At 29.3% G+C, this 18,475-nt stretch overlaps 1 protein-coding gene across 1 annotated transcript; it reads right to left on the reverse strand.

Moving 5' to 3' along the window:
* Positions 1 to 14,895: 14,895 nt before the first annotated feature.
* LOC115704438 (phenylacetaldehyde oxime monooxygenase CYP71AN24-like) lies at positions 14,896 to 16,757 on the reverse strand. The gene is made up of 4 exons (XM_030631646.1): positions 16,296 to 16,757; positions 16,060 to 16,198; positions 15,846 to 15,918; positions 14,896 to 15,049 (listed from the first exon to the last, which is right to left on the reverse strand). The coding sequence occupies exons 1-4, from the start codon at positions 16,755 to 16,757 to the stop codon at positions 14,896 to 14,898; spliced, it is 828 nt and encodes a 275-aa protein (XP_030487506.1).
* Positions 16,758 to 18,475: the final 1,718 nt, after the last annotated feature.

An 18,475-nucleotide genomic window follows, 5' to 3' on the forward strand; every position in this document is an offset into this window, starting at 1 on the left:
TGGGATTATATTGTTAAAATCCTAAATATCTCCTATTATTAATATTATTTATTTTAGTGTTAGTTATTAAATTTGAAGAATTCAAACCATCATTTTAAACGAATTGGTTAAAATAATATAAATTTTTGTTAAAAAAATAATATAAATTAATTGGGAATATTCTGTTAAAGTTAACGGAGGAAACAAAATAAGATCGTTAAACCAAGAATTGCCGTTAGATAGACACTTTTAATATATAAAGATATAGATGTATATATAATTTTATTTTCTTCTTATTATTTTTTCTCTCTTTATCAATTAATTTTATTATTTTAAAAATCTGTCTAGATCACACCACTAATTATTTTAATTTAAAAATTATATCATTGTCACTTATTTTCATCATATTTTTAATATGTAGAAGACATAGATTTTTTACTATCTCAAAAAAAAAAAAAAAAAAAACTTAAATCAAAAACAATATTATAGTTTCTTTTATATTTTATTAAAAGATAAGTAACTAAATTTTAAATTAAACAAAAGTTTATATATGACTAATGTTTGGTTAGTTATTCCGATTAGTTAATTTTTAAAATTATTATTTTATTCTAAGTTATATTATATTATTTCACAGTTTAAGATACATTTATATTACTATCTTTTAAGCAATTTTTGTTAAGAATATAATGTGTTATAGTAGATATAAAAAATTACGAAATAGTTTATTAATAAAATTAGTATAATTATTTTTAATGTAAGATACCATATTGTTTCTTAAGTTCTCTCTTTTTTTTAAAAAAAAAAAGAAAAATATATATCAAAATGACTATAAAAATAACTTATTTAGAATACTATGTGATAACATTTAAAAATGAAATTAAAAAAAAAAATACATTTTAGTAACTTATCAAATTGATTAATATATCTAATTCTATTTAAATTTAAAATTTAATCAACCAAATAGAAAAATAAACTAAAATATTACATATGAATTCGTCACTTTCTTTGATAGTCATGTAAAAATACACATTTCTTGTATATAGAAATAACTAAAATGGTGATGGTACTATTTTTTAATTCAAATAATTTACTGTACAGTTACAATTAGTTTTTAAAAAATATAGACAGAGATATAATAAAACAAAATTAAGTATACTTTTAAGGAAAAAAAAAATGTGTGAGAAGAAAAAGAATAAAGTTACTGAGGAAAAAAAGAGAAATAATAATAAAAAAAAGAAACAAAAGAAATGATATAAGAAAGATAACTATAAATAATTTGTAAAAATCGGTACAGGGTAGTGTATATTAGCTTATGAGATAAGCGGTGTACAGATAATTAAAAAAAAGGGGCAGTATTTCCGTAAATAAAATAACAATAATGATCCCCGGTGTAATTTTCTCTTTTTTTTTTTTGGAATTTATTTAATAAAAGCCACAAATCTTGTAATTTCCTCTGTACGTAGTTCCTAACAAGCCTAAGCCCAAGCCCAAAGTCCAACTTCAGCCCACTTTCAACAAGTTTCGACCCAACAAAATATGTAGAAGGATTAATGCTAATATCTAAGGGAAACTTACAAAAATACTGGAATTTAGGTTAATTTTTATAAAAATACTGTCACACTGAAATTTTTTCAAAAATACTGTGTTTTTATAAAATACCAGTAAAACACAAAGCAGAACAACTCAAAACAACAGTAGAATACTAGTAAAACACCAGTAGAACACCAGTGAAAACTTAACACAATATACTGCAGTATGAAACTTATAAAAAAATACAGTAAAAAAGTAAAAAATACCGCCTGACAGTATTTTTATAAAAAAATAGCAAAAGTTAATATACCATGTAAATTTCTCATATCTAACTGTGCAAGGTAAGGAAATAACAATTTTGCTTTCATTAATCATCTCATAATAATCTTTTCAGAGAATGTACTAATTACAGGGTTTCTTTCTTCAAAATTTCGTTATCATATCTTTTGTTTGTAATTTCTATATAAGTTTGATATTAAATTATACTAATAATAATATATTTTATGCTTTTATGTGGTGTTAAATATTATTGGTGCCTTAAATGACAATAAACATAACACTGATTCTATTACTGAATATATAGTTTTTTTTTGGTTAGGTATTAATTACAGAATATAGTTAATTTAACAATAATTAGTGTTTTATTTGTTACTATAAATTTATGGTGTGTATCTTTTCGTATTCTTTTTTTATAAGAGATTTCTATAAGATTTATCCTTCATTCAATTCTTAACAAGAATTATTGTCTCTATCTTATAACAAGGATATTGTCATATTAGTTGGGTACAAAAAACTGTTACTTTTAGTGACAACATTTTAGTCACAATATAAATTTTTTGTAATTAAATATGACTTTTAGTCATAACAAAAAATTACTTGTAACTAAAACATACTATTTAGTTACAAATTGTCACTAATTTAGTTTAGTCACAACAAATATTGTGACTAAAAACACATTTAGTTACAACAAATTCTAATTTTTGTGACTAATACTTTAATCCATGGACCTATTAGTCACAACACGATAATGATAATTTATAATTAGCCACAATTTTTTTTTTATCTTTAGTCACAAATTTTGTTGTAACTAAAAGTAAGAATATTTTTTGTACAGTGAGTGATAAAAATAGTTTATGAATATAAATAAATCCATACTAAAGAAAGATAGCAAACAAATACATTTCAGTTATTGAAATTTTTATATTCTAATGATCATTATTATTAATGTTCTTTGTTAAAAAATAATTATTATTAACGCTCTTATAAAATACTAATGATCATATGAATTTGCGAATATATTACTAAAGAATATGTAAAATGTTTATAACATTATTTCTTAAATTTGTTAAATCAATAAGAACCTAAATTAATTCATTAGCGCCTGTAATTAGGAGTAACTTCTTTTATTGAGTAGCTAAAAATGAGATTTATTTTCACATATTACAAATGTGCAACTAGCTAACTCTAATAGCTACTCAAATATTGCGTCCTTAAGATTGGGTGAAAGTGAATTTTGATGTTGGATGCGGGACAAATTCGAGCATGCTAAGTGCGGTGGCTCGAGATGAATCTGGCTCCACACTCTGGATCATAAGAGTGCATTCTAATGTCATCATCAATGGAGACTCCCAAAATGTCGTCCATGCTTTCAAGAAAATTTCCTCCTCTTGAGAAAACAATAATGTAGTCTTTGAGTTTTCTTAGCTTGTGCCTTTGTTTTCAGGGTATCATTATGGACTATGCTTTGTAACGTTTCTAGGATCATTTCAGTGGAATATGTCCCTTTGTAGACTATTCTCTCATTACCAAATTTGGTCACTTTTTTTTAGTTTTATTTTTAATGAACTTCCAAAATACTATTAACACTATAAAAGAAAAAATATAAATATATATAGTTTTTGTAGGGCGGAAATATAGTGAGTCATAGGAAAAAAAAAATATTTTTAGAGTCTTATTTAAAAAAATATAATATTTTTAAAATCAATAAAAACAAATGTATAATTTTAAAAGGAAATATTTTTATTCAGGACCTGAGCTAGGACGTGGACCCTAGGCACCTCTACGCTGACTATGCCCAAGGTCGAGCCAAAGTTTTTGGCACATAGTCTTACTCGAACTTCACCTTATTAGAATATTTCTAATTAAGTAAATAAAATAATATTATTGATTCTGATAAATGAATATTTTATATTCATTGAATCTGGACATAATCAATTACGTAATATTCTACATATGGTCAGATTTCTATATTCATTACCTGATTTGATTTCCTGAATTAATTGTCAAAATATTCTGACAATTAATGTGGCACAGATACTGATGGAGTATCTCACCTATAAATATAGGGTCTCGGTCCCCGAGCTCCTCACTCATTCTGTTCATAACAGCAAATTCTATCTAAAGAGAGTTGAGAGAGCGAGGAAGCCCGATTACCCACATCAATCAGTTTTCTTCGCAGATCAAAGCTTGTGTGGGATTGAAGCTCAAAATCAATGGCTGGAGGTATTTCGATCCTTATTCATAGTGTATACATGTTTGATTAATTCCGTACTTTATACTTAATCATATATGTTTCAGTTTATACATATATAAATTATCTAACAGTTGGTATCAGAGCGGATTATATATCTCTGCCTTGATTTATTTTGAGTTTTATATATATATATAATTTTACGGGGTTCTTCATTTATAATATAAATTATATATATTTTATATATATATACTTTCATATTATATAATCTCGATTATATATATACATTCATACTCAATATATATATTCATATTCATCTTCATATATATATATATACATATATATATTTATATTCATATACATCTTCATATATAAATATATATACGTATATGATCGGTTCTTAATTTATATATATTTTATATATATATATTCATATTCATATAATTTCGATCATATATATATATTTTAATTCAATCTACGTATATACATATATATATATATTCATATTTTAAGTTTGTTTATATATATTATATATATACGTAAGTATTGTTGTATATATATACGTATATATATATTTTTTATATATACTTTTATTGCATGAAATTGTATGTAATACTCTCTTCCATACATTAATGATGATTTTATGCAGTATATATTGTATACGAATATATATATACATGAAAGTTTTATGCTTCGGTCCGTATTTTTTCCGTTTTTATTTTTGGTATTTATTTTGAATTCTATATGCATTACTATATTCATAAGATATTATAGATCGATTTTGTGCATCAAAATAATTTTAATACCTTAAAATCTGAAAACTTTACTGGAAAAATCCATTCGGACCCGAGAACACCTTTTGAAATTAAAGTATACATTTTGCGTGTTTTTAATGCTTGAAATCAATATAGATCTCTTAATTTTTTCATTTAGATCATTTTGGAATTGATTTCATTACACTTGATTTTACTAACTTTATTTAGAACTTGTGTGAAATTCATTAAGAATTTGTATTCCAACAAGTCAAAATCGGTGCATATTAGAATTCTATCATATTAGAAATCATACAAGTCAATTAATTTTGAAGACATGGACTCAAATTTCGCATCTCATTTTTAACGATTACTCACATAATTTTTTTTTTCTACAAAAGTATAGATTTATATGTTTCAAAGACATTTAAATCTTAAGTAGAGAAATAGTGCATTTTGCATATTAAGATAGTGAGATCAATTATAAAATGGAGAATACTACATTAAAATTCATGAGTATGGATAAACTCGCAGTCCATTTGCAAAGTTTCTTTAAAAGCATGGGTTCATTGCCCAATACATATGCCTGGTACACCTAAATCATAGTGTGTGACAAATTTGAGAAACTAAACATTTTTTGGACATGGGGTGGATCCTACATAGAAAACTCCAAACCTTCCTAAATCTTTGTCTATTGATACTCTTCAATGGGGTGTACATATCGAATCGTGTTCTAACCAAAGTTGTTTCTCAAATATATTTTGAGTTGTGATAAGGTTGAAAACTGACTGGATGACATGTACACATTTTATAAATACCCATATATAGTTAGAGTACAATTGTCGAAGAAAAGATATGGGCCCAAAACCATAAATAAGCATATTTCTTTTGAAAAGCTATAAGGTTTAAGGGTTACATATTTTATTATCCATCTCATAACATTAGAACTGTGGAATTAAGAATTGACTTGATCAGTGAGTGATCAATCTAGGAACCTAGTTTCAAAGAAAGATCATTCATATTTTCTCAAACTTCCACCTCAAGTGTTAGATTAATTATGATTCACAACAACCCTTAAGGTTAATGGTTATTGAGAATTCATAACTAATCATTAATAATCTACAAGTCATTGATAAAATTATAATAAGTTATGTTATTTAGTAATTGCTTATAATTTCTAAAATAACATGCATATTGAACCATTTGCTCTTTTAAGAGTTTGTTGGTCCATCCTTATGATGACTTATTAGAACAATAAGATCAATGTTTTCTAGTGATTACATTTTGTACAATAAGAGTTCAACTACAATATTAATTTGAGACACAAATTAAATTATAGTATGATAAAGAATTGAAGTTGTAGTACAACATGCCATGAATGAAGAAATGAATATCTTAAAGAGCAATAAAGTTTATCTTTAGTAAAGTTGCCTAATGGGGTGAAGAACATTAATTAAGCATAATTTTTTTCACCAATAATATTCATTAGGCAACATTGAGAAACATAAAGATATAAAAGAATATTCATTGCTAAGAAGTTCATTTTGAAATAAGAATCAATAACAAAGGAGATTTACATTCTCACTTGTTTTTATAAATAATTCTATTATAGACCTTGGCATTTGTTCCTCGTTTCAATTTATTAATCAATTCCAAACAGTGAACTAGAGGAGAAGGTATACAGACTGCCATAAATTTTTTCCTCTAATAAGTGGTGAACATATGCAAGCTTAAAGTGTCTACCTATAGATTAAAACAAACATCTCACAAATTGGTATTATATCATCTTTTCCTTTAGGTTTGAAAAGAGAATTATGGAAATAATTATATACCAGAAGGTTAGTGGGAGTAATATTTGTTTTATACGTAGACAATATGTTACTTGCAAATGATGATAAAAGTTTTCTATATAAGTTAAAATAATTCATATCTCAAATTATTATTTTGAGATAAGGAATATAAATAATATATATAATTTTAATTAATTAGAGAGTAGCCACAGCATCTCTGATTAAATAAAATTATGTATTATTCATCTGATATAACTTTTATCTTTAAGTGTGATAAATTCAACTCGAACCAGCATCTGAAAAATGATCTGGAGTGAGAATAAATTAAGAACATTCATTCGCTTCTATTTTAGAAGCCTAATGTATGCCTAAGAGTCTGAATAAGACTTTGCATTACATTTGTTTCAGGATCGTTAAGTAGTATCAGAATAACTAAAGTTAAGACCACTTTATTCTTCATACAAAGTGATGAGGTGTCTTTAAGATACTAAATATTATAATCATACATATTTGTTAAGATGAATTGACCATCTGGAAATATAGTTAACCAATTAGATTCTTCCACACTTCACTGGTTATATTGATTCACGTAAGTCAATATTTTATTACAACCTTAAGATTACCAGTAAGTTATATTGTGGAGAATCTTCATTGTTATTTCCACTATAGAAGTCACATTCATTTATTGTTTCGAGGATACATCTCGTATGATGCATTATAAAGTTTCATAGTAGGCCTAGAGTTCAGAATTACAGTTTCATTAGGCCATTAAGAAAGTTTTGTGATAAATTCAGCTACAATATTTATGGCTAAATAACTATAAAAGTACTGGTCGAAACTAGCATATCGACATTAAGAATTTAGTCATAAAAAGGTGTGATAATTGGTCATTAATCACGCAAACTGAATTGGGTGATCGCACATCCTTGACTAAAGGCATGCCGCAACACAAATTCAAGGATCATAAAGTAAATATGGGATTCAGTTAACCTATATGCAGTTTTTTATATTTGTACAACCAAAAATTATTCAATGAAACTCTAATTTCGATATTTTCTCATATTTATGTGCACCTTAATTTCATCTGAGAAAATTATCGTAAGAGGAAACGAATAAACATAAGGGTTAGGGTTTATTCGCTTAAGTACATTGCCACATAAAGTACATTGTTATATAATAAATATATCGTAATACATGGAAGATAATACTCGACTTATAATGAGGACATGTCGCTATGATTCGTATGTTTATTATATAATGAGGAACGTTTGGGTTTGAATGTTTTAATTTAAATGCTGACCAAGTGGGAGAATATTAGAATATTTCTAATTAAGTAAATAAAATAATATTATTGATTCTGATAAATGAATATTTTATATTCATTGAATCTGGACATAATCAATTATGTAATATTCTATATATGGTCAGATTTCTATATTCATTATACCTGATTTGATTTCCTGAATTAATTGTCAAAATATTCTGACAATTAATGTGGCACAGATACTGATGGAGTATCTCACCTATAAATATAGGGTCTCGGTCCCCGAGCTCCTCACTCATTCTGTTCATAACAGCAAATTCCATCTAAAGAGAGTTGAGAGAGGGAGGAAGCCCGATTACCCACATCAATCAGTTTTCTTCGCATATCAAAGCTTGTGTGGGATTGAAGCTCAAAATCAATGGCTGGAGGTATTTCGATCCTTATTCATAGTGTATACATGTTTGATTAATTCCGCACTTTATACTTAATCATATATGTTTCAGTTTATACATATATAAATTATCTAACACACCTCCCATTAGGAATTAAAAGCTTACGATCAGGGGCGAAGATAAAATTTAATAACAAGAGAGTCAATTATTAAAATTTGAATATTAGAAAGAAATATTTTTAAAATGTATTAATACATTAAAAATTTGTAATAAAATATAGTGTGTCTATACTAAATTAAACATTAGTTTGTTTTTCACCAAACATACTACCAAACAATTATTGAAAAATTATTTTATTTATTACCACAAAGTGTAGTTTTTATTGGTAGTGTCCAACACGTGGTGTCATATTGCTATTATATAATTAAGTATTGGATGGTACATATTTTAATTTAATAATTATTATAAAATATCGTTATCGTCATTTGCAATTTGTTATATGTAGTGGTATTGAGCATCACTAATCCCTAATAATAATATTTTTATTTTATTATTTAATAAAACTATACATTAATAAAAGAGCAATTGATTCATCTATAAAATTAGCCATTAATTAATTATAAAATTACTTTTAATTAAATTAAATATTCATTTTAATTGTATCCTAAATATAATTAACATTACTCTATCTATACCATTTTACTCAATTTTTGCACACTTCAAATGAGTCCAATACTATGCCATCGGTTTTGTCTCATTTTTATTATATTTATTTATATAGTTTAATTTAGGGGGCCAATATGAACTACCACATATAACTCCTGCCCAATGGGAATAGTCCTTTTATGTGTTTTTGAAAAATCATGAGGGGCAATAAGCTATCCTCAATGGGATAGTGGTATCGAACATATAGATAATAATTAAGTGTAAACTTTTATTTTTTTCTTCTGAGATAAATTCATTACACATAAAATGAAAATTGGTAAAGTAAAATGTATACATTGACAATTGGTGTCCGAAAAAACAATCGATTTCAGCACAGGTATTATATATTTTTCTTTGTTATAATGTGAATATTTAAGTGAATGACTCTCGCTAATGCCATACATATATATATTGATATATATTAGAGTTTGTCTTAATTTCTTCATATTAACCAATAGACTGATGATCACTAATTAATGTTTGTTAGGTGAGTCGATTGAAAAGCATGCATGTTGATTATGTCTTCCGATAATATATTTGAAGAAAATAAAAACATTGAAAATATAAACTAAAATAAACTATTACCTCAAAAGGCTAACTCCTAGGAAACAATTAATATTAGGTAGATTTTTGGGTAGTATACTTTTGCTTTTACTGCAAGGTTGTAATATATTTTGGGGCAATTAAATTTGTTAAGGTTATATATATAAATATATATTAATTATAATATGTATTTAATTTTTTTTTTAAAAAATTAAATAATTTATAACATTGAAAAATAGAATTTGAAAATTTAGAAATTACTCTATATAATATTTTTTAACTTTTTTTTTTTTATAAATTTACGATTTGGGTTGTTCCGGTAGTTTCTATGTGAGTTGCTATATAAATTTTGGTTACAATTTAAGTTACTCTGTTAGTTACTATAAAAGTTTCTGTGTAGAATCTGTAAAAATGCAAAAAAATATATATATTTTAAAGTATAAAAATAAAAAACTCCCTTGAAAATATTACACACATACTTAAATTTATATATAAAAATATATATTATATATTTGGGGTCATTTTAGTTGCAGTGTATTGTATATCATTGTTTTTAGAGATATTGATGACTAAACCACTTAAATTTTAAATTTTTTAACACTTAATCACAAAAATCAATTTCTTAGGAGCAAAACTACCTAAACTCCTATTCTGTTTTGCTATGTACCCCTCCGTCTAAAAATTATAGTTAAGTGCCACAATGGACTGCCCACGTGTACACACTTGTACACGCGACAAATTTTTAGTGGCACGCGTAGTATTAATTTTAAAAAATAATTATAAATATTTAAAAAATTAAAAAATCATAAAAAAATAATTTTAAAAATATTTTCTTTTTAGGATATTGGCAGCTAAACCATCTGAACTTTAAATTTTTTAACACTTAACCACAAAAATTGATTTTTTGGGGGCAAAATTACCTAAACTCTTATTCCGTTTTTAACACTTTTCCTTTTTCTTTTCTTCTTCTTCTTAATTGAAAAAACCCTAGCACCCAGTCGCCTACCCCACGACCCAACCTTCTCCGACTCCATTCTCACACACTCTCTCTCACGGTGTAGAACGCTGGCCTTCTCCGACCACCCCATGTCAGACGGGCCACAGAACTGAACCTCACGAACCAAAAAATCCCAACCCTAATCTGTCCTCTTCTCTCTCTCCTTCGATCTTTCTCCGATCCCCTCTATTTTTTTTCGTTTAGTACGACCCCCTCCGGCGATCACCACGAAGAGAGAGAGAGAGAGAGAGAGAGAGAGAGAGAGAGAGAGAGAGAGAGAGAGAGAGAGAGAGAGAGAGAGAGAGAGAGAGAGAGAGAGAGAGAGAGAGAGAGAGAGAGAGAGGGGTTCTGGGAAGGAGAAGATCGAGAGAGAGAGAGAAAGAGAGGGAAAATGGCTCCGGCGAGGGCGTGGGTGCTTCGGCTCCGATGAGGTCTTGGGTAGTGAGACGAGAGAGAGAAAGAGAGGGTCTACGAAGGAGGGCTGAGAGATTAGGGTTTTAGAAAGTTTAAGAAAGAAAGAAGAAAGAAGAAGAAAAAGAAAAAAAAAAGTAAAAAAAAAAAATTAAAATTATTTTCAATTTTTGTGATTAAGTATCAAAAAGTTTAAAGTTCAGGTGGTTTAGCCGCCAATATCCCAAAAAGAAAATATTTTTAAATTTTTTTTTTTTGATTTTTTAAATTTTTTTTAAATATGTATAATTATTTTTTAAAATTAATATTATGTGGGCCACTTGTACACGTGGGCAGTCCACTCTGGCACTTAACTGTGATTTTTGGACGGAGGGGTACAGAGCAAAACGGAATGGGAGTTTAGGTAGTTTTGCCTCCAAAAAATCGATTTTTGTGGTTAAGTGTTAAAAAATTTAAAATTCAAGTAGTTTAGCCACGAATATCTTTTGTTTTTATATGTGTTTTAAAGAGTGTTTACAATATTATTTATTAAATGAACCAACAATATCGATCACTAAAGCTGCCTAACTTTGCCCCTTATATACCCTAAGCACCTTATCTCTCGTTGTGTACTTTAATTATCTTTTAATTTTTCTTTCTTTTTTCTTTTTTCTTGTTCCCCTTTTCGTTTTGTATTTGCCATATTGTGTAAAATCTTCAAGTAAGAAGCTTTAAACTTTGCTATATAATGTATAATCTATACTTCGGGGCCTCTTTGCTAGAACTTTGTTAATTATTTTTTCATTGAACCTTAGGCATATATATGCATGCATGTCTTGCTAAGTAATTAAACCCTAATACGTGTACGTACCTAAGTTATTAGTGTGGGGTTTATTAGGGGCACACTATGCATGAAAACGTATGGGGAAAAAAAATTAGGCAGTGAATGATGAACAATTAAGAGAAAACGGCCGGCTTGGAATTAAATAATGTGATTTTTGATATATTTATTAAAATTAAGTGGCTTTGACACCAAAATAGTTAATTTGAGCCTTTTGTGAAAGAGTAGGAGGATGTTTTGATCCCTAACTTATAACTTAAAAAATTATATATATTTTAGAGGGCTCCAAAATCAAATTTGTCTTAGGCCCATAAATTCTCAGGGTCGGCACTGAATATATAATTATATGTAAAATAAACATGTAAACCAAATATTTCACTAAATCAAGAAAAATTTCTATTTTTTTTATTGATAAATAATAAGATTACAGAGAATAAGTTTTATTTAAAACACAAACTCTAACAAGAAGAACCCAAGGTCAAGGCACTATCCATCCACTTCATCGCCTAAAATCTCAGCCCCCCTTCCTGTTATCAGCAAACTCAGCACCAACACTGGGACGTCTCCCAAGCTGGCGGAGAGAAAGGAGAAGAACACGAAAGCAAAGAAGAAAGGAAATTTCTTCGTCGAAGCCAGATATGGACTCGTTGTCTTTTTCCATTCTTCCTCGTCAACTCTGGAAGATTAGAAATGAGTTTCCAATTTTTTTTTCTTCTTCTTATTGTTCTAGTAGGTTAGATAAAGGAGATTGGGGTAGAGTAAATTGGGAAGAAAATCGAAATTTTTTTTTTTTGATAAATTTCAATCGCACACATTGTATTTATCTAATCACCAAAATTATATCATAGAGTTAAGGCTTGGTAGCTATGTGTGTAATATAAATATAACTTACTCACACATGAGCAATGTGAGACAAACCATACATACACACAAATTTCTGTTTTTGATAAACTTCAAAATCACATATACATACATACACACAAGTTTCTGTTTTTGATACAAGTTTCTGTTTTTGATGTCTATGTGTGTAATATATATCTCACAAATCACTCACTAGTTTGAAGAAATTTGATGTGTATATAAGTTATCAATTTCTGAGTCTTGAGATGTAGAGAAAATATTTAAAACTTTTAGTTTTTTTGTAAATTTAGGATTTATTATTCTTGTTAGTTTAAGTTATATTACGTAATTTTTTTAATTATTTAATACTTAATTTAATTTTGTTGGATTTTTAAGATCTGATCTATTTAATTTATATATAAATTTTATAATATTAATTTAATTTATTTCTATTTAATTATGAAATTTAAATAAGATTTTTTTAAAATATTAAATTACATGGCAATGACTAAAGAGTTATGTCAGCACTCTGTTTTTTTTTTTCATAAAAAAAAAAAAAGAGAAATTTGATTTTCTATACTTAGATATACCTAATATTTTTTTTTTCTAAACACATAACATTTAATATTTGTGGGATATGACACATTTTAGAATATCCCTAAAATACCCCCATTTACATTACTGCCTCCCCACTCTCTTCTTCTCTCTTTGTTATAAAAAAAAAAAAATTAAAGTGGGCATCGGGCCCTACATCGGGCCCATCGGGCCAGTCATTTGACCATCGGGCCCTACATCGGGTCTATCGGGCCAGTCCTATAAAATGAAAAAAATTAAAAAAAAGTAAAGTGGGCATCTGACCATCGGGCCGACCATCGGGCCCTACATCGGGTCCATCGGGCTAGTCCTATAAAATTAAAAAAATTAAAAAAAAAAATAAAGTAGGCATCTGACCATCAGGCCCTACATCGGGCATCGGGCCAGTCCTATAAATAGAAATTTTTTTAAAAAAAATCCAAAATGGGCATCAGACCATCGGGCCCTACATCGGGCCATGCATCGGGCCATGCATCGGACCATCGGGCCATGCATCGGGCCTTCATCTTCAAGCTCATATCAAACCAGAAAATCGGATTTTCTTGCCCAGAAAGATCACAAACCCTAGATCTACTCCATCTAACCCTAGATCTAATCAAGAATGCACATATCCAACCTAAATCTATCAACTAACAACATTTTCACCATAATCAATAAGAAAAAAAAATTAAAAAACCGAAAGGGGACAGGCTCGTCGCGTGCTCTGTGGATGGGTTCCCACTGTGGGGTGGTGGGTTCCCTCCGTGGGGTGGTGGGTTCGGTGGGTTCTTCATTCGAGTGGGGAATCGTGGATGGTGGGATTTCAAACGCTAGAGAGAGAGAGAGAGAGAGAGAGAGAGAGAGAGAGAGAGAGAGAGAGAGAGAGAGAGAGAGAGAGAGAGAGAGAGAGAGAGAGAGAGAGAGAGAGAGAGAGAGAGAGAGAGAGAGAGAGAGAGAGAGAGAGAGAGAGAGAGAGAGAGAGAGAGTTTAGAAATGAGGGGGGTAAAATTGGGTTTAAGTAAAAGTTATCCCATTTTACAAATTATGTATAGTTTTAGATTAGGATACCAATTTTAGTCTCTAATATGCATATAATTTCAAATTTCCCAAAAAAAAAGCACTCTGTTAGTTACATGGGACGAAAATTAACAAAAATCTTTATTCACAATAGTATAAATAGCTCGATAATTAATTGTAATGGGTTACAAATTAGGGGACACAAATGTATTTTCATTTTTATCATTTTATTTTAAGGGAAAGATCAAAACTTCAATCAATAGAGAAATCAAAGGACAAAGTCAATTACAATGCTTTTGGATAAGCAAAAGAAAATTATTCTCGATAAGGGAGAGCAAACAACAACAAGGCTAATAAACTGACATATCGAGGCACATACGTCCGTATAGTCAAGACCGTTAAAAAGTACCATATCACCATAGATGTTAGGTAAAGAAACAAAACAAGGAAACAAACCCTCAAGGCTCTAACAAGAGAAAAGCACGAAATAAAAAACAACACAAGCCAAAATAAAACCAGTAAAAAATAGAGATATAAAATAAAATAACAAAAAAAAGGCAACACCAGAACTCCACTAGAGAAGAAGAGCTAGCCAGCCACAAGCTTCACCCATGTGGCACCAGAGAAACCACAAACTTAGACCACAAGTCAACCACAACAAAGCCCCATGCCTTGTCAGAAGGGTTCAAAAACCTCTACCAACCCAATCATCATAACAAAGGATGAAAAGCACACCCCGAAGGCTATTGCCTGAGACCCATTGAAGTGCACCCCGACACACCCACCACAATCTCGTCACTGAGGCACAACCATTATCGATCAAGAAGCCCAAAGCTTCGCCATTCCCCACCTAAGGCACCTCCGAAAGAACCCACCACCTGTCGAACTCCCCACTCAGTATAAGGAATGCGACTTTGCTGGCGCATTTGGCCAAATGCGCCGATGAAAGTTGTCGACATAAAGGGGCTAATAAAGAGCCAAAACTTTTACAGGTTCACTATTGTGTTGGCAAAGTTGTTCATACCAGCACATGCATTTAGTGAATTGCGTTGGTAAAAGTCTAGAAAGAAACTGCCTTATGGCGCGAACTGTTTCTATTAGTTCATACACCTTTGTCAGTGCAATTATGTGCCAACAAAAGTCTTAAAAAATGGGGAGAATTTTTCTCACGTGATAATAATGTTATAATGTTGAAATTTCGGTAGAAATAATGTAGTAAGAAAAAAGTTAAATTTAAATTTTATAATAAGTGAAATAAAAATATAAATTAATTATATATGATATTAATTTAATTATAATAATAAAGTGATATTATAAATTTTAAAAAATAAGTAATTTCTAGATTGAATAATAAGTCAAATAAAATTATAAATTAATTATGGGTAATTTGCAGCATAACCTCCTTATAAGTGGCCAGGTCTTTGCAACTAACCCCCAATTCTAAAATTTTGGTGATAAAACCTCCTAAACCCAAGTTCTGTTAGCACTTAGTCTCTTCCATCTATTTTTGGCTATTAACTGCATGGTGGAATGTCTACGTGTACACAGTATACACGTGGTACAATTTCATTGGTCCATGTAAATAAATATTTAAAAAAAATAAAAAAATTTATTTTTCTTTAAAAATTAAAAAATAATTTAAAAAAAAAAATTAAAAAAAAAAAAACCTAAATAAACCCTAATTTCTTTTTTTTTTTTATTTTATTTCTCAAGAATAAACCCTAATTTTATTAATCCTAACCCTAATTTCCATCTCTTCAACCTTTCCCTTCCGCCTCCCTGCTCTTTCCCAGAAATCTCAAACAAAAAACCATAGCCCCATTGCAAATCAAGCTCTGTCGAGCCCCAAGGAACAAGAAAAGCTCGACATTGTCTTTGTCTTCTTGGTGCGACACAGCAATTGCAGGTGACCCTTCGCAATCTCTATCCGCTTATTCAAAAAGTGTCTAATGCTCTAAACCTCCGAGTAAATTGACCTGTAAACCCCGTAACAACATCAATCCAACTCAAATATTTTCTAGGGAAAAAATCCCCAAGGCTAAAAGCCTCAAAATCTTCCATGACCTTTCTAGTCAGCTCTCCAAATTTGCTCCTACCATTTTCTTCCACAAAACTCTGCCCAAGAATACATCTAGACACTATGTTGTTAGAAGTGGCAACCAACATCTCACTCAGATTTATACAACAACCTTTTTCTAATAATCCTATTGACCAAAACATCAGTCTCTTCTTTCCTCACCAAGTGAAATTGTTGAACCCTTTTGTGACTCAAGAGTTCGAGAACACAAATTTTCCTGGCTTGTCTCCAATACTCACCATAAGGAGCAAAGCCCACATCTTGATCGCCGTAACAGAAGATGTCGGCGGCGGAGGTTTTGGGTCTGTCAGAGAAAACGACGTCGTGCTTCTTAACGATCTCTTTCACCATTTCTGAAGATGAGACCACAAGGGTTGGGACTTGGCCCATTTGCAAGAGCATTAATGGGCCATATTTGGCTAAGAGTGTTCGGAGTGAATGGTGCGGGTGGGTTCTGAGAAGACGAAGGTTACCGATCAGTGGTAACCTCGGCGGTGACGGTGGTAAGTTGAATTTGGTACGTGATCTAAAGCGTGTGAACAAAATGATTAAAGAGACGAAGAAAATAGAGATGGGGAAGAGCATGGGATATTGCATTGTCTTCGTCTTCTTGGTGCGACACAACAATGTCTAGCTTTTCTTGTTCCTTGGGGCTCGACAGAGCTTGATCTGCAATGGGGCTATGGTTTTTTGTTTGAGATTTCTGGGAAAGAGCAGGGAGGCGGAAGGGAAAGGTTGAAGAGATGGGAATTAGGGTTAGGATTAATAAAGTTAGGATTTATTCTTGAGAAATAAAATAATAATAAAAAAAAAAGAAATTAAGGTTTATTTAGGTTTTTTTCTAATTTTTATTTTTTTAAAATTGTTTTTTAATTTTTAAAGAAATTTCTTTTTATTTTTAAAATAATAATTTTTTTTTTATATTTTTTAAATATTTATTTACGTTGACCAATAAAATTGTGCCTCGTGTACATTGTGTACACATAGACGTTCCACCATGGCTGTTAACAGCCAAAAATGGATGGAAGGGGCTAAGTGCTAACATAACTTGGGTTTAGGAGGTTTTACCACCAAAATTTTAGAATTGGGGGTTAGTTGCAAAGACCTGGTCACTTAAGGAGGTTATGCCGCAAATTACCCATTAATTATATATGTAATATATAATTCAAAATTTAATAAAGTGATATTATAAATTTTAAAAATAAGTAATTTTTAATTTAAATAATAAATGAAATAAAATTATAAATGATTCATAATAAGTAGTATGTCATTTTAAATAGCATAAGATATTATAAATTAGTATAGAATATTATCAATTAGCATAAAATAAGTATAAAATATTGTAAAGTAAGATAAGATATTGTAAAATAGCATAAAAAAGATTTTTTTTATCTTAACTTGATCTATTTGGTTATAAACCAAAGATAGGATAGAAAAATTATAGGGTAAATATCATTTTAAAAATTACTAATTGGACTCTTTGTTTTTTTAAATGACAAAATGGACCCTGTATTTTTCAAAATAGTAAAAATAGGACACTGAGTTTAATTTTTGACAACTTTTTTTTTTAATATAACCAACTTGAAAACAATTCCTAACATGAACAGATACAGAAAATATAAACAGTTTTGTCATAAATCGAATTATTATTAAATTTTATTTTGACAAAAAATCAGTTCGATCAGGGTCCTATTATTACATAGTGATATTTTTTTTTTTATGTTTACACATGCACGAAATACCTTAGACCTGTTTGGAGATGTTGAGTCAGTATGGACTCTTAAATACGCTTTTCCAAATTATATTCAGAAAAAATATGTCTGCATAGATAGTTTTGGCTTATTTTATACTTATAATATGATGTATTATTTATTTAATTGTTTCGTGAGTAGAAATTTTTGTACGTTGTCTCCTTACACATTCTTGTAAGTTGGCAAAATTACTATTAGTTTGCTTACTTATGAGAACTGTAGGAGGGTACTGCCAAAAGTTTTACAAAAATGAAATAATATTAAGAGCATAGATTATACTGTATGCATATTATAAACATGAATGAGATATGTTATTTACCCTTTTAGTAATGGAGTGAGAAGGTGGATTAGGATTCTTGCACATTTTCTTGTTGTATTTTAATTTTTTTTTGTTGTTAATTACTTTATAGAGGAAGATGCCTATCAACCAAAGTTGGATGAAGGATAACCGGCGCTCAGTCGAGTTTTAAAGTGGCGTCGACGAGTTTGTGGCGATTGCTAGGAACCATGTAAATCTTGACAGATTATCTCGATGCATTTGCATGCAGTGTTTGAATGTGAATT

The sequence above is a fragment of the Cannabis sativa genome, chromosome 1 (assembly GCF_029168945.1).
Source record: "Cannabis sativa cultivar Pink pepper isolate KNU-18-1 chromosome 1, ASM2916894v1, whole genome shotgun sequence".
NCBI lineage: Eukaryota > Viridiplantae > Streptophyta > Magnoliopsida > Rosales > Cannabaceae > Cannabis > Cannabis sativa.

Excerpts from the sequence above, each read along its gene's own strand:
- LOC115704438 (XM_030631646.1), bottom strand. The coding sequence starts at position 16,757 with ATGCAATATCCCATGCTCTTCCCCATCTCTATTTTCTTCGTCTCTTTA. Across the intron at positions 16,199-16,295 it reads AAGAAGAGACTGATGTTTTG|AGTTTTGTGGAAGAAAATGG; the intron begins GTCAATAGGATT and ends ATTCTTGGGCAG. Across the intron at positions 15,919-16,059 it reads TGTTGTTACGGGGTTTACAG|AGCTTGATTTGCAATGGGGC; the intron begins GTCAATTTACTC and ends GGGGCTCGACAG.